We start from the raw sequence: 26,201 nt of genomic DNA on the forward strand, positions 1-26,201 counted from the left end.
TGTAACCCTTGGTTTATGCTGAACATTCTGAGGTACTACTCCCTGTACAGCCTAAGAAAAGAATCACTATACAGTCGGCTAGAGCAGACATTAGAAGTTGAATGTGGGCAACAAATTCCAAATATGTTCCACGTTGTCAGTAACCATCGAACGTCCATACCAATTAGCGACGATTTATAAATACGGTAACTTCATTGTGGGAAATTTTGGTACATTAAGTTGCAGTCGAAATACTATTATAAACTTCGGGTAAACCAAACAGTAAAGGGGACAAATCTGGAACGAAAGTTGTGTCGTATCGAAGGGGAAAATAACCATGTAGGCGGGAAATTACATCGCTTTTGTGAAAAATTCGTAATATTTCGAGCAAGTGAAACAACAGTTCCATTAATGATCTGTAAGATTAAACAGCTGAAAAGCATTACATGGTTCGAAGAGGTTCGTGGGTTATTCGCCGTAATTGTAGCTGTTAGCATCTATCGTTCAAATACGAGGGCTATTTGGAAATTAAGGCCGGATCGGGCGCGAAATGGTAAACATAGTGAAAATCCGTTGAATCGTCACACAGATGTGGTGGGCAGTGTCTCTACTATGCCCGTCGATCGCGTCATGTTGCTTTTTTCCGTTCTGAGCGTTCAGTGAGCACACACAGAGGCCTAGAACACCGCCAAGTATGGGAGCCTGGTGAGACTTTTCGTCTGATGTCATGCAACCCACAAAACATAACTGTCATGTGTTTTCTTCTTTATGATAATTCTCGGCCGCACTATGCCGGGAAAATGAAGCTTATGCTATAGCGTTTTCGATGGGAAGAGTTTGATCACCCACAATGCAGCCCATGATTGGCTCCCCCTGAGTTTAATCTCCGCTCACATGAACCACTATGAAGACGACATTTTGGCACTGATAATGAGCTGTACACCAGCGAGAGAATTGACGGAAAGCACTTCTATGACGAGTGTATTGGAAAGTTGGTACAATGCTATGAGAAATGTCTTAAGTCGGAGAGGCGGCGACTATGTAGAGAAGTAGCTGGAAGGTGTAGCTAAGTGTTGCAAATAGAAAATTTTGATGTTCACAGTGGTTTCCATTTCGAGACCAATCGGACATTAGTTTCTGAACAGCCCTCGTATTTACTGATAGTGGTGAATGTACTGTAGGAATAACATTGTTTTTCACTCAGCATATTGGTTACAGTACGGGATGTAACTAAGGAAAGAAACCAGTTATTCTTTCAAGGGACTAACATCTTTCACGCTTCTTTAAAATAGAAAGCGAGCTATGAACTATAAAAAACTTCGGAAGTAGAAGAGTATGGCGATTATTTTGGCAAGGAGGGGCCACCATTTTTTTTAACAAGTTCTTCGCGAGCTGACGTAGGACAGAATCTAAATGGTATATGGTGATCAGACAGTGAGGCGGAGAAGATGATGATGAGTACTGGAAATGTCGGAGGTGTGAAAGAGGAAGCGTAACGTTCAGCCAGTTAGGCCGGTGGCTGTGATGTAGTTATTACTGCGCGCCGGTCTGCGAGGAAGCCAGCAGGTAGTCAGCAGGTCGGGGTGGACGCTGTGCCATGGCGCAGACGAGAGGCCGGGGCGTGTGTGAGACGCAGGCGCCTCACGGTCAGAAGTGGCCCTGCGAGGGCGGCCCGTACACCGGAGGCTGCGGCTGCTGCTGGTGCTGGAAGCCGCTGCCCGAGTAGTAGTCGCCGCCCGCGCCGCCGCCCACGCCGCCGCCCACGTCAGGGTGCGACGCGGCGCCCTCGTAGCGGACTCGCGCCTGGTAGCCGTTCTGCCAGTCCGCCGTGTAGCTCACCACCTGGCACAATTTTTTTTTTTCTATATTCCGACATGATTGTCGTAAATGAATGTGTGTGTGTGTGTGTGTGTGTGTGTGTGTGTGTGTGTGTGTGTATGTATGTGTATTAAACTGGGGACCTAGAAACGGAGAGGCTTCGTCCCGCCATAGCCCTCAGTGGTTCACAACCCCACAACGGGCCACAGCAGTCCACCCACTCCACCGCCGCCCCACACAGAACCCAGGGTTATTGTGCGGTTCGGCCCCCTAGTGGACGCCCCCGGGAACGTCTCATACCAGACAGGTGTAACCCCAAATGTTTGCGTGGTAGAGTAATGGTGGTGTACGCGTATGTGGAGACAATCTTTGCACAGCATTCGCCGACATAATGTAACTAAGGCGGAATAAGGGGAACCAGCCCGCATTCGCCGAGGTATATGGAAAAGAACCTTAAAGACCATCCACAGGCTGGACTGGCCGGCACACCGGAGCTCGACACTAATCCGCCAGGCGGATTCGTGGCGGGGACTGGTACGCCTTCCCGCTCGGGAAGGAGCGCGTTAGACCGCGCGGCTAGCCGGGTGGGCGTAAGGAGTGTGACTATAGTATAAGTTAAATTTGACACTACAGTAGTGAAGCCATAGTCACAGTACATAATTTTTTTAAAAAAAAAAAAAAAAAAAGAAGAAGGGTTAAATTGCCGGTTTCAGCGAACTATGTCGTCATTTTCAAATGTAAAAAAAAAAAAAAAAAAAAAAAGTTAAGATGGCTCTGAGCACTATGGGATACCTGAGCTCATCAATCCCCTAGACTGAGAACTACTTAAACCTAACTAACCTCAGGACATCACAAACATCCATGCCCGAGGCAGGATTCGAACATGCGAAACGCCTAGAACCGCTCGGCCACAAATATAAAACATCAGTTGGAGAATATGCAGGTTGAGTCAGGAGGAAAGGTACAGGGTTTGAGGGGTGATAGTATACGTCGTTCCGACCAAACAATTTTATATGGAGGTATGCCCTATTGCGAATGGTTTCCGAGACAGAACGTATGTAATAATACTTCGTTACTTACTTTCTGTGTTATTCAAGCATCGTTATGGTTCACAATGTACGACGATAGTGTGGAGGAAACTGAGACTAACAGTTTGATACAGGACACTTGTGTTCCATAATGTCGCGAAACTACTTCAAATTGGACTACAAAAAGTACCTAAGCTACAGCGCATGAGCGTCGCGCCAGGTTTTCTATATCCTCGCGCTGTCTTTGGGCAAACCTTAAGTCCTAGAGAAACATGAATCCGTCTGTTTCGTAGGAAACTGCATGTAATTTTGTACTGCGACATGTTTTCGCTCGAGGGTGTGGGTTTCGCGTGATTCAAGAAATCACAGAAAAGTGATATTACATGCTTTCTATCTCGGAAACCATTCGGAACATTGCATTTGCCCATATGGAGGTTTTTATTCAGAATCACTAATGCTGTCATCCCTCAATGCATATACCTCTCCTCCTGACTCATCCTGTGTAATGGGAATCGTGACCACACATCTTGCAACAGTTACGAAAAATAATGACACCAGGCAACCGAGACAATGGTGGCACAACCAAGTCACTACAAGTTATGCCCATGCTTGCCCAACCGCTCACTCCGTGTCCTAATGTACAATAGATAAAAACATCAGGGTAAAAATTGCCAAGGATTCTTGCAATGTGTCCTGCTGTGACACAACGATCGTATGGCTCATATAAATTCACAGGTCGTAAGTGTATCAAGCATAGAAAGCTTCCATATGGCATGCAGCACATAATTTTACTACGTTCCGAAAAAATAATCTCAAAACACGCTGTACTCTCATGTAGGACTGACACACTACTATTCGCTAACATAACATTGCTCAATTTGAATGGTAACCCAGACAGAATAGATCCATCAAAAAGTTTAAATTGTCTTAATAGATGATTAAATTTTGCTCTTGAATGAGGTGAAATGCATGTTTCCGTCATGAGATTTGATGTCAGGTTATGAATTTCGTAAGTCAAACGCAGAAAATACGTGCGAAACAGTGGAAAAAATGTACAGTGTAAACTTACCACATAATCCAAGAAAAGCGTTAACGCGTAGAGTAACGTTTGCAGCTGCAAAACATGGATAAAATTAAGCCGAGCATTTCTATTTCGATTAACGCGTACAGTCACTCGTTCAGAGAAGCGACGAGCAACTTTAATCTGGTGACCGTTTTAAATTCAATTATTTCAACTAGCCGTACAAGCAGAGTCGGTCGAAGTAATCAACGAGCCGTAAGCAATTAACTGATCTCTGGTGGAGACTGGCAGAGTGCTTTTAGCACAACCTCTTTTATCTGTAACGACTTTGAAGATGTCCGCTGGCTGGTCGAAATTGGTAGCTATATTCTGAAATGCTCCTATGATTATGACCGCAAGAAAATAAATGAAGATCCATAGTTAGTCACAATCTCTATTGACTATATGTAACTTCTTTCAAAATATCTGTCCACTGCTTGTAATGATATCTTTTATATTCGTGGCTTAATTAGTTAAAGATGCTATTCATCTATGTGTCCAAGTACATTCTTTAACATCCACCTTTCGCAACAAATGTCACCTACACAATAAAAGAAGCAAAAGCTCGAACTCGTCGGCCACTCTCATTTCCATTAGCTTCTCCTAAAGTGCCAGCTGTAACAACTCGGGCATTAAACGCCTTACGGATCAAGACATGATGGTTTCTATGTGTGCACGTTGTCACTCTTCCTGATCCGTACAGTTGCACAGGAACTTCGTCGTTTCCGAATGGAACAATCGCTATAAATGTTAGTGGTTCACCGTATACAAGTGGTGTTTGTGGTCTTTCGTTTACACACTGATTGGTATTAATCGGCATTTCCGTTTTGAGTCGGTAATCAAATGTGCGCCTCAGCTATCCTCTCCGATTCTGCGATCACATTGTATCTCACGATGTAGTCTCCAGTATCTTTTGTACCTGTAGCTTCTGTCAGTCTCTGCAGTAACTGCAACATTAATCTCCCTCTCTTTCAGATGTTTTATTAGCTTTCTTCCCTTTATATTGTGACCCTAACATTATGAACGGAGATTTTGAATTTTGTCTGGAATGGTTACACTGTTCATTCGTTGATCCATGCTAAGGAGATCTACGAACATGTGGAACATGTCAGGAAGAAAAAATGCATAATATGTATTTATAGAAGAAAATATAGGCTACTGTTCCTTTTTCAGGTCATAAGTGAAATGGTAGTGAAGGGAGTACAATAATTTAAGATTTTTAACTTATTTTCAGCTACAAGCAAACATAAGCAGATGAGTGTATACACACTATATTCGATCAACTGATTAAGCTATTGTATTAAAAATAAGCTTCCAGTTCTTACTTAAACAGATCGCATTGAAGAAGTGTAGACATAATATATTACGGATACCTCTCGTCACGTGATATTATTAGTAATATATCATCAGTTGGTTGCGCTAAGAAATTCATCAATACAGTAGCAGGAGTTGGCCCTAATATATCCTTTAGGCTTGTCGTACACTGCCCAAGACCAGAAGCTAAATATTTTTGTGATTGGCATCATTGATAATGGCTATTCTTGATTAAATGGCACCTTTATGTAGCAAAGTAAGTCATATCAAGCCTTTATGTAGCTTGATCGTGGCCCTACTAGTGATTTGTTGGACTGAGTTGTTTATTTGATAGAGAAATATAATATTTATGATAAAACGCATTAAGGAAAAATGTACTGAGAAGCTTTCTTTGAACAATCTTCTGGGGGACTTTCTTGAATTAACACACCGTCACACTATTTTGGGCTCGAAAAACATTGGCTAACCTGACCATTTACCGCAAAACATGGTACCGTGACGGTATAGAATGAAAGCAAGCAAAGGATGACAACTTCCTCTTTTTACGTCACATACGTCTAACATCATTCGCATCCTAAAGCTTTGGATAGGCCTTTAAATAGTTCTGTGATATTTCTTTCCGAATTCTAAGCTCAATAATCCATTCTAACATTTTTCTTCCTGATTCCCTCATATTTTGTACATATGCTGGGTATAAATCTCTACGGTTCTGGACTGAATGTGTTAAATTTCAAAGTTTTCTGCCAGTGAATTGACTAGAAATAGTATATTAACGTCCGTGAAAATTTCATAACCATTTGTTTCTACAACTACATTTGATTGTTTGTCTAAAGTATTTCAGTGTTCATATCAACCGCAAACTAAAAAACCTTAACATCTGCTAACGTTACTGATTGAAAGTCATTGGTACACGTAAGAAAAAGCAAGGACTCTAAGATGGAAACATCTAGGACACCACATGCAACTAGTTGTAGTTTCAAATTTCTTAGTCATTTAGTAGTAATATCTTTCACTGTCTAATGATCAGCCCTGATGGCGAGGCGATTACACATCTGCGAGTAATGATATTTTTCTTCAACTTCTTATCCTGGTATGCAGCTGGGCGTTGTCGTGCTGTTAGCAAAGGCATGCGCGTTGGTCGTCTGCTGCCATAGTCCGTTAACACAAAATTTCGCCGCACTGTACTAACGGATACGTTAATCATACGTATCAAATTGGTTTCTGTGGCTGATTCACGCAGTGCTGCTTGTCTGTTAGCACTGACACTATGGAAACGCCGCTGCTCTCAGTCGGTAAGCAAAAGTCGTTGGCCACTGCGTTGTCCATGGTGAGAAGTAACGCCTGAAACTTGGTATTCTTGGCACACTCTTGACACTGTTGATCTCAGAATATTGAATTCCTCGACGATTACCGAAATGAATTGCCCCATACGTCTAGCTCCAAGTACCATTCCGCGTTCAAAGTCTGTTAATTCCCATCGTGCCGCCGTAATCACGTCGGAAACCTATTCACACGAATCACCTGAGAACAAATGACAGCTCTGTAATGCACTGCCCTTTTATAAATCGTCTACGCGATACTAACGCCATCTGTATATGTGCATAGCGCTATCCCATGACTTTTGTCGCCTCAGTGTATATCCCAGCAGTCAGTGACAACGTTTATCCTTGAAATGGGTAAATAAAGCGAACAAATACACTACTGGCCATTAAAATTGCTACACCACGAAAATGACGTGCTACAGACGGGAAATTTAACCGACAGGAAGAAGATGCTGTGATATGCAAATGATTAGCATTCACACAAGGTTGGCGCCCGTGGCAATACCTACGACGTGCTGACATGAGGAAAGTTTCCAACCGATTTCTCATGCACAAACAGCAGTTGACCGGCGTTGCCTGGTGAAACGTTGTTGTGATGCCTCGTGTAAAGAGGAGAAATGCGTACCATCACGTTTCCGACTTTGATAAAGGTCGGATCGTAGCCTATAGCGATTGCGGTTTGTCGTATCGCGACATTGTTGCTCGCGGTGGTCGAGATCCAATGATTGTTAGCAGAATATGGAATCGGTGGGTTCAGGAGGCTAATACGCAACGCCGTGCTGGTTCCCAACAGCCTCGTGTCACTAGCAGTCGAGATGACAGGCATCTTATCCGCATTGCTGTAACGGATCGTGCAGCCACGTCTCGATCCCTGAGTCAACAGATGGGGACGTTTTCAAGACAACAACCATCTGCACGACCAGTTCGACAACGTTTGCAGCAGCATGGACGCTGTGACGCTGCGTCACAGACAGGAGCGCCTGCGATGGTGTACTCGACGACGAACGTGGGTGCACGAATGGCAAAACGTCATTTTTTCGGATGAATCCGGGTTCTGTTTACAGCATCATGATGGTAGCATCCGTGTTTGGCGATATCGCGGTGAACGCACATTGGAAGCGTGTATTCGTCATCGCCATTCTGGCGTATCACCCGGCGTGATGGTATGGAGTGTCACTGGTTACACATCACGGTCACCTCTTGTTCGCATTGACGGCACTTTGAACAGTGGACGTTACATTTCAGATGTGTTACGACCCGTGTCTCTACCCTTCATCCGATCCCTGCGAAACCCTACATTTCAGCAGGATAATGCACGACCGCATGTTGCAGGTCCTGTACGGGCCTTTCTGGATACAGAAAATGTACGACTGCTGCGCTGGCCAGCACATTCTCCAGATCTCTCACCAATTGAAAACGTCTGGTCAATGGTGGCCGAGCAACTGGCTCGTCACAATGCGCCAGTCACTACTCTTGATGAACTGTGGTATCGTGTGTGAGCTGCATGGGCAGCTGTAACTGTACACACCATCCAAGCTCTGTTTGACTCAATGCCCAGGCGTATCAAGGCCGTTATTATGGCCAGAGGTGGTTGTTCTGGCTACTGATTTCTCAGGATCTATGCACTAAAACTGCGTGAAAATGTGATAACATGTCAGTTCTAGTACAATATATTTGTCCAATGAATACCCGTTCATCATCTACATTTCTTCTTGGTATAGCAATTTTAATGGCCAGTGCGTATTATGCGGTCGTCCAAGGACCACGAAAATTTACAGATTTGTAGAAGCTATGACACACTCACCTGAAGGTTCCGTCATCATTGCTGTAAAAGTTTCGGATGACATGTATAGCGACCCCAGGCTTGTAAAAGGTGTTGCTGTGGTCTGCAAATGAGGGAAAGAGCAAGAGGAGCACGAGGTGCCAGGCGGCTGGGCACTCACCTGTATGCGGCCGTCGGGAAGCGCGACTCGGTACTCGCCATGTACGGTGTTGCCGTCGCTGGCCTCGCGGCGCGTGTAGTCGTTGCCCGTGCTGTAGTCGCGCACCGCGTACCCGAACTCGTAAGGCTTGGGCTGCAACAGAAAGCGACACGCTGAGTATCTGCCGCGTGGAAGCGGCCGCGCCAGCTGCTAAACAACGAGTACTCCGCGAGCTGCCGCAGGCCTCCAGCTAGGCTCTCCATCTGATACCGTCCGCTGCTTACAAGAAGGCTATGCAGTTCCGCCTTGCTGGAAACAGCTCTCTCTCTCTCCCTCTCTCGATCTCTTTCTCTGTCTCTCTCTCTCTTTCTCTCTCTCTCTCTCTCTCTCTCTCTCTCTCTCTGCCTGTGTCGTTAGCCGGTTCAGGATAGGAACATTACAGATGTGTACATTTCTGATCACTAAAACTGCAACATTATGAAGGCGACTTTAAATTTACATGAAATGCTCTTTGTATCTGGGTATGGATCTGATTAGCATTGCAGCGCATACGCACAAAATACACCGAAGCGCCCAAGGAAGTGGTTTAGACATGCATATTCAAATACAGAGATATGTAAACAGGCAGAATACGGCGCTGCGGTCGACAACGCCTGTATTAGACAACAAGTGTCTGACGCAGTTACTGCTGCTACAATGCCACGTTATCAAGATTGAAGTGAGTTTGAACGTGGTGTATAATCGGCGCGCGAGCGATGGGACATAGGATCTCCGAGGTAACGATGAAGTGAGGATTTTCCCTTAAACTCAATTCACGAATGTACCGTGGATATCAGGAATCCTGTAAAAACATTAAATCTCAGACATCACTGCGGCCGGAAAGAATCGTGCAAGAACGGGACCAACGACTTCTGTTCAACGTGACAGAAGTTCAGTCCTTCCGCAATTTGCTGTAGATTTCAATGCTGGGCCATCAAGTCTCAGCGTGCGACCATTCAACTAAATATCATCGATATGGGCTTTCGGTGCCGAAGGCCCACTCGTGTACTGATGACTGCACAGCACAAAGCTTTACGCCTCGCCTGGCCCCATCAACACCGACACTGGATTGTTGATGACTGGAAACCTGTTGCCTGGTCAGACGAGTCTCGTTTCAAATTTTATCGAGCGGATGGACGCGTGCGGGTATGGAGACAAGCTCATGAATCCATTGACCCTGCATGTCAGCAGGGACTGTTTAAGCTGGTGGAACCTCTGTAATGGTGTGGGACGTATGCATTTGGAGTGACATAGGACTCCTGATACACCTAGATACGACTCTGACAGGCGATACGTACGTACGCATCCTGTCCGATCATCTGCATCCATTCAATTTCATTGTGCATTTCGACGGAATTTGGCAATTCCAGCAGCGCAATGCGACACTCCACACGTCCAGAATTTATACGGTGCTGTTCAGAAGAGATCTCCACCGCCTCGTACTCCTACGGATTTATGGACCGCTCTGCACTATTCATTGTGTCAATTTCCTCCAGCTCTACTTCAGACATTAGTCGAGTCCACGACACTTCGTGTTGCGGCACTTCAGCGTGCTCGCGGGAGTCCTACATGATATTAGGCAGGTGTACCAGTTTCTGTGGCTCTTCAGTGTAGGTAGCGGTAAAGTCATATAGTATATGGTTGTAAGGAGAGATTACGCAGAGAGTTGATCAATCAAAAATCGCATTTGAACTTTGGATGTTCTTGAGAAGATCGTTTCGCATCCCCTGTGAGAAGAAGAAACTATAAGAAGCATGTGTCGGAATTCAATAGAAACAGCATCGTAGAACAGTGGTTCATCGTTCCGCAGTATTACTGTCAGCCTTAGTCAAGGATTCATAACTACCATGCCAATATCGAACCGATCGATTCAAGAGGGCCATAGCGCCAAGTAGGATCTTAGCAAACCCATGCGACTAGCACTCAAGATGGCAGATACGTTGTCACTCTGCCATCCAGGATCGTACAGCCATCTCAGATACCTTGAAGGACGAAGTTGGCTTTTTTGCACCAAGACAGGTACCCACAACGACAATTTGTTTGGAGCACCATGGACTGTCAGCACGACGGCTTGGCGAGGCAGCAGAGACAGCTGCGCAAATGGTGGTGCGCCCGACGGCAACTCTCGAAACAGGAGTAGCACCAAGTGTTTGAAAACGAAACTCGGTTCTGAGTACAACATAAGAATTGACGAATAAATATGTAGAGACTCCGGCGAGAATGAACAATGCCAAATCGCATTCGTTGTCGTCACATGGGCCCCACGTGTGGATTGGCCACCAAACACAATCACCACTGGCTCAAATTGTCGATAATCTGGACAGCAGCCATTACATTTCTGATATTTTAAGGTCGGCGAATGTATCCTGTTTTAGCGGTCTCTGTGATATTATCTTTCAACAAGATAATGCCAGACTGCCTCCTGCCCACGCCTCCACTGCCTCCACAAAGACGGTGTTCGACTATTGCCCTGCTCTGCATAAGCACCATCCCTTTCATTTAAAGAAGACATATGGACTTAGGTTGCCCGCAGACTGACAGTGGAGATGCATGTCGTTGCCTTCCTCCGATCTTCAAACTGCATTAGCCAGGCAGTTATAGTGGAACATACAATTTGACATAGGCTCTAAAACACTATATAACTCAGGATTTTTCCTGGACACACTGGGATCGAATTCTGGACCTGAAGTTTGTAATACTAATACTTATCCACTGAACTACAGAACCCGGGTACATATTTAAATGTGGAACAATGCAGCATCCTCAAAAAGTTTGCTTGAAGCAAGCACTTTTACTGAAAGATCTTTATATACTAACTTTAATCTTGTTGACATGTAGTCATGTAATGTCCTTGAGTTAAGTTTTGTGATTTAAAACTATATTTCACTGGACAGAACTATTCAAAAGACGAACAAATTTAGTCAAAGAAAGATGAATTCAACGTAACTTACTTTTATCTGTTGAATTATAAGCTGAATATGAATAATTTACATACCGTTGGAAAGAGAAAGCTGTAAATTTTTGGTTATCATCGATAGTCACCTGACAGTTGCGTAACCGATCGGTAGAGGGCTCGCGGGAACATGACAGCCAGTTTGCATCAGTTGGGATTGGGTTGTTTGGTGGAGGAGACCAGACAGCGAGGTCATCGGTCTCATCGGATTAGGGAAGGATGGGAAGGAAGTCAGCCGTGCCCTTTCAAAGGAACACTCCCGGCATTTGCCTGGAGGGATTTAGGGAAATCACGGAAAACCTAAATCAGGATGGCCGGACGCGGGATTGAACCGTCGTCCTCCCGAATGCGAGTCCACTGTGCTAGGCACTGTATCAGCTCGCTCGGTTTTCGTCAGTTTCGAATAAGATGTATAAGGTATTCTGCATTCTCGGGTTCGGAAGTAATGAGTCGGCTGTTACAGTACTAAGGATTCAGCATTGACGCATCAGCAATTAAAAGCCTAAGCCGTTGGGGTAAGCACCTTTACAAAGTTGATGTTTCTAAAAAACGATAAAGCACGGGCCGATTGCATGTGTGCGACTACCGCTTGGATATATACCTTGCACCTGTACTTGTAAACTTTACGTCTTTCTGTTTCCATCTGTGTGTAGATTAATTGCTCGTAATTTATCTTTCCTGAAGTAAAAATTAATTGAAACACGTGCATTTCTTGAATTACGGTGCAACATTTCTTGTGTTACGGAGCTACTGTATTTCATGCTACTGTTAATAAATGCCTTTATCCTTTAAAATATTCCATTCTTATAGTAATAGTTTTATATGTACCATACTCTATTGGACGTCATTGTTGCTAACACCAGATGCAAGGAACCACGTAAAAGGACGTACAGAGCCGCTGTAAACGACTAAGCATCTGACAATGTGTCACAGGGTCCGAAATGTCAAGGCGAAATTTATCTATATATTCATCTGAACTGCCACAGCTACAGTTGTTCCCAATACAACTGATAAAATTATATTGTCTTCTTATTCAATCAGCATCGATGTTGTCACCGCAATTTATAGATGAAGTAATCATGTATACCTTTTTTCCTTTCTGATGTGGTGCGTTCCAAGAATACGTAATATTTTCAAGAAGGCTACTTAGTTTTCGTGATATACGATCGGAGTCCAAACTGCAACTGAGCGGCCACGCCAAAGACTGAACTTGTGCCACAGCAGTTTCTGTCCTGTATTTGAGAAGCTAGCCATTGTAATGAAATGGTTACAAGAATTTGGAGGCAGCAAGAGGTAGTTTGTTTCATCTTAAGAAAATCTAATTCTCGAATAAACAAAATTAACTTGCCAACATACAACCACATTATTATGATATTTTAACACATATTGCATGTTGGCAAATTAATTTTGTTTATTCGAGAATTCCCCTATAGTACACAGAGATTTTCTTAAAATGAAACAAACTACCTCTTTCTGCCTTCAAAATCTTGTATATATCAACAACATGTTGACACTGTCATAGTTCCAGGTGAGATTTCATGTCGGTAGAATTGCTCCTTACGTAAATATGTTTCGAGGACTGGTATCTATTTGCTGTGTGTCGGAGACAGAGGTTACAATCTATTTTTTCATTAAGTTATACTATAACTTTATTGATGTAATACTGAAAGAAGAAAGATTTCATTATATGTACTAAGATTATAAGGACATAATATGATAGTGTTATACATGGCTACTGGCTGAGTCCGAACGAATATCGACAGCTGTCTGCTCCTTCTTGGCTGTAAGAAGTCAGATGTTTTACTCTCCTCCTAGAGATCACAAAGAGTAACGTCGGTGTCACCTTTTCCATCACTTCACGCATCCCCGTTTTTCAGTACTGCCCTTAGAAATCGTATCATGCAGTAATCTGTTTCTCCCAACATCTTGTAGGGGCATACTTCCCACACCCGACGTTACCGACCATTTCAAGAGAGTCTGAAATGTAGGAGAAGGAAAGGGAGCAGATGGATAAGTGAGATCTGTAATTATGATTCAGTAATTAGTGAGACTATAAAAACAGTGCAGCTCTTGTATAGGCTTCCTAATAGGAAGCCGGCGAAAAAGCCCCTGCTGCTTGAATCACAACGGCATCAGGGAAAGGGCTGTTAACGTGCTAAATGTAGAGGGTATAAAGGTAAGTAACATCAATTCCAAAAACGGATAACGTCCTCCACTTTGTATTTGCAGTTAATTATACCCTCTTGCTGAATTACGAAGACATGTGATGCAACAGTGTCGTCTTCAGCGGGTCGTACATTTGCGATTGACCCTGAGCGCAGTCATCGTCTGACGACAGCATAAAGCAGGAGTAAAATAGGCTGGTACATAAATTCTTCGAGAGGCATGAACTTCAGAGGAAGTTATTGCCGTCGTAAACGGCATAAACAGCTTCATGGGAAGAGGAGCGGTTTAAAGCTGGGAGCAGAACGTGGACGTGAATGTCGCCCGTTAGCCGCCCATTAGATTTAGATGTCTGCGCTGTTCTCTCTTCGATTCGCAGGCGCATTAAGCCAGGCGCATTTGATGGTGCTTGATGGCAGCCTATATCCATCTAGCGTTTGTTTCCATTCCCGGTTAAAAATTCCAGTATACTTTAGTGTAAATTAAAACATTATGAACAAGTGATGATAGTGAATTAGTCCAAAGCGACCGGTAAAATTCAATAATAAATTGTATCCATTTTGACTATCTTTTCGACCATGACTGTCTCAAAAAATATGTAAAGGTCTTTTTTTTAAATTACCACTACCAGTCACAAACTTTGTCAACTATTGTATTACTTATTTATTTAGCGACATGTTTCGAGGGTTATACCTCATCTTCAGGCTAAATGACATTACAAAAACAACTGTACAATAAGGTCTTACTGATGTTACATAGTCATTTCGTAAAAGCTGTGGTCATCCTATGGAAGAAAAGAAAACTTAGTACGAGGTGATGTCACTTTGGAAGCTGGACTGATGTTTGCACGAAAATGTTGTGTAACGGTCACTCACTTTGTTCTTCTGGCGTGGCTGTCTCATTGTGATGCGTTGCGGTGTTTCCATTGCCGTGGCTCTCTTGGTCACTGTTCAAAAATTGTCACTAACATAGCAGTAACTTGGAGACAGGATCACAAACAGTTCTGTAGTGCAGTGGACAAGATTGCGGTCGAAATACAGTTGGTTTCGATTTGACTATCGATTTGTCGATCTATCTGGTGTCAGATATTTACATGTCTTCTGCACGTCTTGTTATCGTATTACAGATGTAGGTTGACGAAATACATCACAAATTGAACACTTGTTACGATATTATTGAACAAATCATGATATAGACTATATATTTTACATATTTCTAAGCTATAGCTGGGGCTAGAGTCAAACGACTTTCATGTTATGTATCTTTTATTCTAGAAGTACTGTAGTGAAATTGGAAAAGAAATATGAATTTTTGAAGTCTGTCATTTCATTCAGGATCTAGTTATTCCCCTTGTGCCTGTGGATGAATATTTACATTTCTTCCAGGATGTCCATTTTCCAGCTGTTTTCTAGATTAAGTAGCACTTTGAGATCGTTGTTTATTGTAACACTGTATCCTGTTTCATTTATATGTTTCGCTATAGCTGATTCATTCGGTTTGCCAAGTCTGAAACAGTCAAGTGTTCCTTAAAGCGGGTTTAAAATTTCTTCCCTTTTGGCCAATTTTAAAACCCACTTTAAAGAACACATTGGAAGAAATGGAAATATTCATTTCTATGTTAGTGACAATTTGTGAACAGTGACCAAGAGAGCCACGGCAATGGAAACACCGCAACGCATCACAACGAGTCAGCCACGCTAGAAGGACAAAGTGAGTGATCGTTACACAACATTTTCGTGCAAACATCAGTCCAGCTTCCAAAGTGACATCACCTCTTACTAAGTTTTCTCTTCTTCCACAGGACGACCACAGCATTTACGAAAAGACTATGTAACATCAGTAAGACCTTATTGTAAAGTTGTTTCTGAAATGCCATTTAGCCTGAAGATGACGTATAACCCTCGAAACATGTGGCTAAATAAATATTACAATAGTTGACAAAGTTTGTGACTGGTAGCGGTAATTTAAAAAAGAAAACCTTTAAGTAAATTGTATGCTGGTGCTAGTGATTCATAATAAATTTTTCCATAGCAGACAGAACTATTTCGTGATTTTATTGATTGTACTGAAAGAGTGATCGTATTTATTGATGAGAGGCAGTTTCAGTAGCGAGAAGTTTAGTGACGAAAGAGGAAGGGATAGTCCGAATAGATTCTTATGTTCGACATAGATTAAAAATGGCTTCTAGTCTACCCACGCCGCTCTCAGATACCAAAAAGTTATGAGCAGTGTAATGTTGGTTTCTTGCGTCTTGACTGATGTCGTCCATGCTGTACAAGATTGAGTAGTGCTGCATGAAACCTGCTCCACGTCAGGCTTAATGTATCCCCCCCCCCTCCCCTACTGTTTAACAAATTTAGATGTTGTTTCGTTGCCACAAGGATTCTAACTACCCGAACACGCTCACTTGTCATAAAAAACAGTCGACTGAGCAGAAAAAACTTCCTAAATTTCTCTTATAATGTAGTTCATCTCATTTTGAGCTCCCAAATAGAAAGAAACAGGATCCAACAAAACAGAAATGTCGAAAAGGTCAAATGCCCGAGAGAAATAATGCTACAGAACGCTCTTGAAGAATTTGCGTTAGTTATGTGAGCAAGGGTTTTGAAAACAGTGCGTGATATAATTAAGGACGACTAAATGGATTTAAGACTGACACATTAAATGCAGTGGAAGCAAAGATACTCTGTGTAGTGCAAGTAAACGCCATGGTGCAGTTCTTATTACATTCGACGCCACATTGGGCGACCTGCTCGCCGAATGGGGATGAAATGATGATGAAGAAACCACAACACCCAGTGCCTAAGCAGAGAAAATCTCCGACCCCGCCGGGAATCGAACCCGGACCCGTAGGACGTCAATGCGTCACGCTCACCACTCAGCTATCGGGGCGGACAGTAGATGCTGTACAGACGTGAAGACGGAGCCTGTCTGAGCCGCTGCACGCGACACGTCCGCTGACCTTCCGGCGCATGCAGTTACGAGTCACGACTCGGGATGCACTCTTCACGTCAACACGCAAAGTCCGGCCGCGGTGCACACGCTCGGACAGACGTGGTGAAACTCAGCCGTGACTTCCAGGCCGTCGCTCCGCTTTCCCGCAGTTCTGCTGCACCGCCGTGGGATTCTCACATGACGCGAGTAGGCAACTCCAGTTTCTTCACGACTAATTAGTTTTACGGCTGCATCACCCGCCAGATCTCAGCTTGAGACTTCTACTCGCAGAAACGCTTGTTCCCCTTCTCACGAACATCTGTCTCGCTAGGGGCAGTATGTTGGTAGTATGTGTTAGTGTTTAAACTTCGCATTGTCTGATCTAAGTCACCGCCATTTTTGGCCATAATTGGCGCGCATGCACAGGACAGGACAGTACAGCGTAAACCCGAACTCCACCGACAAAATTTCGGAGACTGTTCAGGGACATTCTCTGGGTATGTGGTGCAAGGATCCCGCGGTCTCTGGTGGATCTTTACAGAGTATTACACTAAGATAACGACAGTAGTGGGATAGCGATATGCACATACACAATTGGCGGTAGTATCATGTGCACAAGGTATAAAAGGACACTGCATTGGTGGAGCTGTCATTTATACTCAGGTGATTCACGTGTAACGGTTTACGACGTGATTGTGGCTGTACGACGGGAATTAACAGATTTTGAACGCGGAATAGTAGTTGGAGCTAGACGCGTGGGACATACCGTTTCGGAAAGCATTAGGGAATTATATACCCCGAGATCCACAGTGTCAAGAGTAAGCCGAGAGTACCAAATTTCAGGCATTACCGCTCGCCACGGACAACCTAATGGTCGACGGCCTTCACTTGACGACCAAGAGCAGCGGCGTTTCCGTAGAGTTGGTGCTAACAGACAAGCAACACTGCGTGATATAACCGGAGAAATCAATGTGGGTCGTAAGACAAACGTATCCGTTGGGACAGTGCGGTAAAATTTGGCGTTAAGGGGCTATGGTGGCAGATGACCGATGCGAGAGCCTTTGTTAACAGCACGACATCGCATACAGGGCTTCTCTTGAGCTCGTGATCATATTGGCTGAACCCTAGATGACAGTAAAACTGTAGGCTGGTCAGATGAGTCCCGATTTCAGTTGGAAAAAGCTGATGTCAGGGCTCGTGTATGGCGGAGATCTCACGAAGCCATGGATACAAGCCGGCCGCTGTGACCGAGCGCTTCTAGGCGCTTCAGTCCAGAACCGCGCTGCTGCTACGGTCGCAGGTTCGAATCCTTCCTCGGACATGGATGTGTGTGATGTTAGTTAGATTTAAGTAGTTCTAAGTGTTGGGGACTGATGACCTCAGATGTTAAGTCCCATAGTGCTTAGAGCCATTTGAACCATGGACACAAGTTGTCAACAGCGCACTGTAAAGGCTGGTGGTGGATCCGTAATGGTTGGGCTGTGTTTACGTAGAATCTACTGGGTCCCCTGGTCCAGGTGACTGGATCATTGACTGGAAATGGTTACATTCAGCTACTTGTAGTTCAACTGCAGTCATTAAGCTTTGGAATTTTTATGCATGACAATGCGCCTTGTTACTGGGCCACAATTGTTCGTGATTGACTTGAAGAACATTCTGGACAGCTCGAGCGAATGATTTGGCCACCCTTCGAACATTTATGGGACATAACCGAGAGATCAGTTCGTGAAAAATCTACTGCACCGGCAGTACTTTCGCAATCGTGGACGCCCATAGAGGCAACGTGGCTCAATATTTCTGCAGGAGACATCACCGACCTGTTGAGTTCTGGCACGTCGAGTTGCTGTACTACGTTGGGCAATACTTGATCCGACACGGTATTAGGAGATCCCATGACATTCGTCACCCGGGTGCAGTGCAATTGTGTTATCCCGTTACCCCAGTCACCTTTGTTTCCGTGAAAATACCTTCCCAACAATGAAAATGTCTGTTGTATGCACTCATCAAAATTTACAGCTTAAAATGAAAAATATTACAACGACACACAGACGAAACACATACACTTTTATCATAGTTTGTGCAATATCTCCCTACTGCATTCAGTAAACCCCTACACGAGGTGGATATCGGCAAATCTTTCATCAATAAACGCATCCATACTGTACTTTTTCACTGTTAACGTAAGACTTACACTGATTGAAAAACAATCCAGGGACACAGCCGAACAGTACTGAATGGAAACCTGAGGACCATGAGTAAAGTGGGCGTTAATACTGTCAACAACAAGTACCGTCAGTGAATAGAACAAGTTTGTTATTAAATAAGACACGTTTTCACTGTTGATCAGACACTTTCCGTCCATTGCTGATACAGAGATAAACAAACGTAAGGGAACAGACGAAATACAATCACTTTTTGACAGGTCCCTTGTACCAAAATATTTCTTAAATGTCTCTTAACATCCCAGAAATATTGCAGGTGTAGTTCAGGTTCACCCTTTATATATTTAATTGCCTTGTTCCTTTGCAATGACTTCTGCTTCCTTAGACAGTAATAAACATATGACTGAGGCAGTCTGCTCGTCAAATGAAGTCAAAGGAAATCTTCCGAGGAGTCTAAAACCGTCAGAACTATGCATATGATTGAGGATCCTGCACCAAGTGCTTTTAGATAAGTAATCAGTGGTCTGAAATCATTATTTGGATTTTTACTGACATTAAAACTCCGTATTTTATAGTGGAGTTTAAGCTCCAATGACACAGATGTCGACGGGATGTTAAACCCCAACTGTTCAACGACACGACCCCCTGATTTAACGCACGTATTACAACATAATCGGGTAAATGAAGTGAACTCTTGGGTAAAAATTATTTGTTGTTAGTGCCATCGGTGTAGATATTCCTCGACCAGTACGGTCCACACTGTTCTTCGGAGCGTGTATTTCACAGGCAAGTTGCTAGGTTGATAACTTTCATCCACAACTATAATTTGCGAAGAATACCTTATCAATAACCTTAGCCCGTATATTGTGCATTGTACGACGGATTTATTTCGTAATTTTCTATTTACGACGGTAAAATTTGTCCCAGTTAAGGTAACTTTACTTAACTCGTGTTTGTTTTATTCATGTCAGGCTGACCATGCTATGCTCCTAAATTGTGTGACGTAGACAAGTACGCTGACTGCAATCCAAGCACATACATTTAACGAGTTATACGCTGTAACTCTGTAGTCGGTGGAACAACCAGTGGTAGCTTCATGCTTTATATTTTAATTATGCTCTATCTGAAACGTATTGCAGACACTTTTAAATGGTGTCAGAGAAGAAATTACGTAATAAGATGCTTTAATGTTAACAGTAACAGACTGTACGGCAAATTGATATCATTCGAGATGATAACGCATGTTGCGATACTGTTCTCTGTGTAATCTTTCGACTTTCTGGGCACCACACCAAGCTGCACCACGTACTAAATACTTGTGTGCAAATTCCTGTAACGAGTAACGCTCTATCTTTGACAACCAGTGGCGCACTTCACCCTGCACACATCGCAGGTGATTGTGTGTGGTCTATCGAGGGAGCGCCACCTACATCGGATAAGCAGCCAGGCAGTTGTTTGTTATGAAACCGTTGAAATTTTCAAAATCGGTCAAAAATTATATGAAGCACTGAAAATCAGTTTTTTGCTTCCCCTGGAAACCATTATGCAGGCAACCTGTAACGCGGAATGGGTGACAGTGGTGCCAAAGACAACTTTCGTAAGAAACTATGGATTCTGTTTTTACGTAGTACGTACACCCTTAAGTACTTTGAGAGTTTAAAAAATGATTTTCAAAATAAATATTAGTTGGCTCTATACATAAGTTGCGAAACATCCATTAAAATATTGATATGAGGAAATACAAATTGCTGCAAATTTGCGACAGCAAACAGCACACTGTATCTTCGATACTGCATGTTGGACCACCCGCTTATGAAAGAATACATCCTATGGTTAATGAAAAGATCAGCGCCCTTGCTATTTTTGAGAAAAAAAAGAAATATTGTACTGGAAAGACACGGGAATGTAAATGCAGAGTAGCATACCGGTTCGTAGGCGCCGCTGTGTCCGCCATCGTCGTAGTCTGAGTAGCCGCCGCCGCCGCCCCCGCCGCCGCCCCCGCTGAAGGGCGCAGCGTACGCCTGCGTCAGCTGCCCCGGTGCCGCCCCTGCTCTGCAGCACGCCACCAGCACGCAGATCGCAACCACCTGCCAACCAACCAAATGTTGTTGCAGTTTCTAGATATTCCCGTGAGCCACACAAGGGTGTATCTGCGAGAGAACGTCGCCAACAGGGCCTATAAAGTGACTCTTTACGGAGGAGGCATAGTCCAGCTGAGCAGTAACCGACCCAGGATTGTACTCTCCTGGCGCTTCTGTGCGCGCGATATTTCTATACACGTGATGTGTGAGGAAAGTAATGAGACTGATATTTTTTATCCACCGAAATATTTCCTTTTTTCAAACAACAATTTTTCCCTTTCAGAGTAGATCCCTTCGACAGCTATACAGCGGCGGAATCGTTGTTCCCCAGTCTTGGTAGCAGCGCTGAAAGGCTTCAATTGGTAAAGCCTTTAACATATCGGTCACATTCTTTTGAATATTCTCTAGAGCACCAAAATGACATCCTTTCTTGAATTCCGGGAAAAGAAAAGAGTCACAATGACTCAGATCAGGTGGATAGGGGGAAATCGTTGTGAGGTCAAAAGTTCCGTGATGGAAGTGGCCGTGCGACATGAGGTGTAGTCTTGATGCAGCATCCACTTGTCTGCTATGCCAGGTCTCACTCGATTCACCCCTTACCTGAGCCTTTCAAGGACATCTTTGTAAAAAACTTGCTCGGCAGTTTGTCCTGGAGGAACAAATTCTTTATGCACCATACCCCTACTGCCAAAAAAGAAAATCAGCATTGTTTTGATCTTTGATTTGATCATTCGAGCTTTTTTTGGTCGAGGAATGGCTCAGGGTTGCACTTCTCACTTTTCCGCTTCTTCTCAAGATCGTACTCAAAAATCAAGACCACACGTCTGAACCATTCGTGGTCACTTGCAATCCCCTCAAGAAGATCAACGCACACGTTTCTCTGATTGTCCTTCCGCTCAGTTGTGAGATTTTTCGGCACCATTTTGCTACAAGCTTTTCTTTATGCCAAAACTCGGTCAAAATTTTATATACGGTGAAAGTGTTTAACAGGTCACCCATCATCCTTATTGTTAAACGTCAGTCTGATCTCACAAGAGGAGGCACACGTTGAATGTTTCCCTAAGCAAGATTCATCTTCAACGTGTTCCAAACATGATTTGTGTCACCGAAATACTTGTGTTACTCTTGATCAGGAAAATTCCCCGTGGGCCTGTTTCAACTTTTTCAAAGGTCACACTCGCGGATTCCCTAGGTTTAACATAAAACATAATGCCATAATGTTGGTCTAAATTCCTCTGTTCCATTTTGGTAGCACACAACAAAAAACACTACTTCACTGATAGCGCTGTCAAAAATCACGTAATGGCTGTACGGAGCAGAAACTCGGGCTGATCATCTGGAAGGGATGAATAAACAAGTCTACACAAGTAAAACAACACAGAGTTTCCAGATGACTCGCAGTGCTGTCAGTCTGTAACTTTTCTCACACATCTCGCAAGCAAGACAAGTCACCACTTAAAAAGAGCACCATGGTCGCTTTGGAGAGGTGTGGAAGATCTTGAACTGGTAGCAGGCAGTCATGTGACGCAAGTCGTGGCAGTGTGGTAGAGTGTATGTGACAGTTGGTTCTATGAGATCAGCTCAGTAAGATGGAGCTATTTGGAGAAGCGATAGAATGGCAGAACGAAGTTACTGCGATTCGATGCGCCCATGACAACCCTGTCAATGAAGCTGCCCAGTATGTTGGTGTAGCAACGCAGTTGATGCACAGTAGCTATGAAGGCTAATTGTTTTTCGAGATGCGATTTGACGCGAAATGGAAATCACACTGAAAATCAAAACTGTTTTATTTAAAACAGTTAGCTACACCTTTCAGCTACTTCTCTACATAGTCGCCGCTCCGACTTAGACAACCATCAGAGCTTTAGCATTTGAGCTGGATGAGGGACGCACGCCACAGGAAACGAACGGTTATTCTCGACGAGTATCATGCCCAGTTAACGGTCCAGGTCACATGCTACTTGTCGCTGATTTGTTTCTGACGAGGCGGCATCACGTAGGAGCCCACCTTATTCGCTGTCAGTATGTATATATGAGCAACTATATTGGCGGATGATTATACATACGGCACGCATCTCGAAGCACAGCCTCATCCGTATCTTTTATTCTGTTGGATAGCTATCAATACGACGTCAACACAACATAATCGTGTAGCTGTAAATATTACTGTTGACACTGCAACAATTCTTCTTCAGTAGGTGAGGCCTTGAAGATGAATTATGTACCCACGAAAAGAAGACGGCAACCCTCTTGGTAAGAAATGGGCGGTAGCTCTATTGTGTTTGAGTAAATCAGTATCGCAGTGTTCCAAAAGCAGTAATTGCGGGCATGCACGCGCAAATTCCATCTCTTCTGCTAATATTTCGGACGTTTATCTTGCGATTATACTCAGAGTGGCTCACTCCGAAGATAATGCGCGGACGAAAACACGAATGAATCTCCACAGTACAATGAAGCAACTCGGTCGTTTCTCGTAGGTTCTCCAACCAGCTAACGAGCGCAGCACAAAATATCCATGTGCTTCTGTCTTTCACCAAGCCCAAAACTTCTTGAGCATTAGGAGTGTACTGGAGGTTCTTGACAATAAAATGAACTTGGTGCGAAAAACATAAGTACGTATTTCTGTTGACAATTACATGGTGACTTGCCATAAAATGTACACATCCCTAATATTAACTCCTATCGGACTACTGAAATCACCCCAGGTTTAACACCACAAACTGGTGTCCCTGAACGCACTGGAAGTTCTTCAAAATCGCCTCTGGAGATAAAGCTTTTGTATGTCCATCCTTTTAGCAGGAGGTCTCTGACACGACGGCCGCTTACTATCGTGACAAATAAAAACACCTATGGCCGTCCTTGTGATTTTATTTTATTTTGTCGCTACCAGTTTCAACGCTCCAGTGCGTCATCTTCAGGATGTTTTTGATGCGGTACAGGTTGATACGATCCCCATGCATAACATATCAGTTGCCACCATTACTGGATACGCAGATAATGCATCAGCACTCCAACCGTCAACTGCCAACTCATGTTGATGGTTGGAGTGCTGACACATTATTTGCGTATCCAGTAATGCTGGCAAGTGATGTGTTATGCATGGGGATCATATCAACCTGTACCGTATCAAAAACAGCCTGAAGATGACGCACTGAAGCGCTGAAACTGGTAGCGACAAAATAAAGTAAAATCATAAGGATGGCTGTAGGTGTTTTTATTTCTCTGTAGATAAAATTCGGTACGACTGCCTCGTCACCACCATCAGCTGCTATCCCGTATGGATAGTTAACTCTTTCAAACAGCAAGCAGCGACGTAGAATAGCTAGCACCTTTTCGTTACCTACTACCGAAGTCACCTCAGATATCAGATCACACACTGGTGCGCCCATTGCGCTAGAAGCTCTTTAAAATCGTCTGCTTCATCACCAGCATCAGTTGTCAATCCTGTGTGGATATTTAACTGTCTCGAACAGAACCCAGCTACCTAGATTTGGTAGCACCTGTACATCTACATCTACATGATTACTCTGCAATTCACATTTAAGTGCTTGGCAGAGGGTTCGTCGAACCACAATCATACTATCTCTCTACCATTCCACTCCCGAACAGCGCGCGGGAAAAACGAACACCTAAACCTTTCTGTTCGAGCTCTGATTTCTCTTATTTTATTTTGATGATCATTCCTACCTATGTAGGTTGGGCTCAACAAAATATTTTCTCATTCGGAAGAGAAAGTTGGGGACTGAAATTTCGTAAATAGATCTCGCCGCAACGAAAAACGTCTTTGCTGTAATGACTTCCATCCCAACTAGTGTATCATATCCGCCACACTCTCTCCCCTATTACGTGATAATACAAAACGAGCTGCCCTTTTTTGCACCCTTTCGATGTCCTCCGTCAATCCCACCCGGTAAGGATCCCACACCGCGCAGCAATATTCTAACAGAGGACGAACGAGTGTAGTGTAAGCTGTCTCTTTAGTGGACTTGTTGCATCTTCTAAGTGTCCTGCCAATGAAACGCAACCTTTGGCTCGCCTTCCCCACAATATTATCTATGTGGTATTTCCAACTGAAGTTGTTCGTAATTTTAACACCCAGGTACTTAGTTGAATTGACAGCTTTGAGAATTGTACTATTTATCGAGTAATCGAATTCCAACGGAATTCTTTTGGAACTCATGTGGATCACCTCACACTTTTCGTTATTTAGCGTCAACTGCCCCCTGCCACACCATACAGCAATCTTTTCTAAATCGCTTTGCAACTGATACTGGCCTTTGGATGACCTTACTAGACAGTAAACTACAGCACCATCTGCGGACAACCTAAGAGAACTGCTTAGATTGTCACCCAGGTCATTTATATAGATCAGGAACAGCAGAGGTCCCAGGACGCTGCCCTGGGGAACACCTGATATCACTTCAGTTTTACTCGATAATTTGCCGTACGTTACCTTGAAGATCATTTCCATCTCGATTCGGAGCTCCTGTCCGACGTGGGTGTTGTGAGGAAACTGGTGCGAGAAAGAGCAACCGACGAGCTTTTTATATGCGCCCGGGAAAAGAGGCGGTTTGCCGGCTGTTTTCACCAGGGCAGGCGGCGGGATCAGCTCTCATTGTTCGCCGGACGGAAGGGGGGCGGAGGGAAAGGTGGAAGAGGGCTCCGGCAAGGGGAGGGGGAGGGGGTTGGCGGTAGCAGTGCGTAACAGCGGCGCGCACACGCGTGCTCGCGGGTTCGCTGACGAAACGAGCGGCCAGTTCCGGCCGGAGAAAGGCTGGAAGCCAGCGATGTGTTGCCGGGCGCCGGGCTCGAGCCGCCAGCCACCTGCCGCTGGGAAGTCGCGCCGTCACGCGCTGATGTTCCCCGAGATGTGTCACCTGGCAGACACTTGTGCAACTGTTATACAACAACGGCCGTCTGCTCTTGCGAAGCTCGAAGGTAGGCTGGTGGAGCAAGACTGTTCAGCAAACCAGAGCACTTTCTTCGTCTTTTACAAACTCCCATATATACTACACTACTGGCCATTAAAATTGCTACACCACAAAGATGACGTTCTACAGACGCGAAATTTAACCGACGGGAAGAAGATGCTGTGATATGCAAATGATTAGCTTTCCAGAGCATTCACACAAGGTTGGCGCCGATGGCGACACCTGACATGAGGAAAGTTTCCAACCGAATTCCCATAAACAAACAGCAGTTGACGGCGTTGCCTGGTGAAACGTTGTTGCGATACCTCGTGTAAGGAGGAGAAATGTGTACCATCACGTTTCCGACTTTGATAAAATCGGATTGTAGCCCATCGCGATTGCGGTTTATCCTACCGCGATACTGCTGCTCGCGTTGGTCGAGATCCATTGACTGTTAGCAGAATATGGAATCGGTGGGTTCACGAGGGTAATACGAAACGCCGTGCGGGTCCCAAC

At 44.1% G+C, this 26,201-nt stretch overlaps 1 protein-coding gene across 1 annotated transcript; it reads right to left on the bottom strand.

Annotated features, from left to right (window-relative positions):
* Positions 1-1,626: 1,626 nt before the first annotated feature.
* On the bottom strand, positions 1,627-25,246 carry LOC124799083 (pro-resilin-like). Its single transcript, XM_047262621.1, has 4 exons — positions 25,229-25,246; positions 20,620-20,781; positions 8,465-8,596; positions 1,627-1,821 (listed from the first exon to the last, which is right to left on the bottom strand). Exons 1-4 carry the CDS (start codon positions 25,244-25,246, stop codon positions 1,627-1,629), a joined length of 507 nt encoding a protein of 168 aa, XP_047118577.1.
* Positions 25,247-26,201: the final 955 nt, after the last annotated feature.

Source organism: Schistocerca piceifrons, chromosome 5 (genome assembly GCF_021461385.2).
Source record: "Schistocerca piceifrons isolate TAMUIC-IGC-003096 chromosome 5, iqSchPice1.1, whole genome shotgun sequence".
Classification (NCBI taxonomy): Eukaryota; Metazoa; Arthropoda; class Insecta; order Orthoptera; family Acrididae; genus Schistocerca; species Schistocerca piceifrons.

Bases quoted from the DNA above. Each gene is read 5' to 3' on its own strand.
- LOC124799083 (XM_047262621.1), bottom strand. The intron at 8,597-20,619 runs GTATGCTACTCT...TTTCTGTTGCAG, and splicing joins ACAGCGGCGCCTACGAACCG to CCCAAGCCTTACGAGTTCGG. The intron at 1,822-8,464 runs GTGAGTGCCCAG...AAATTGTGCCAG, and splicing joins TTCCCGACGGCCGCATACAG to GTGGTGAGCTACACGGCGGA.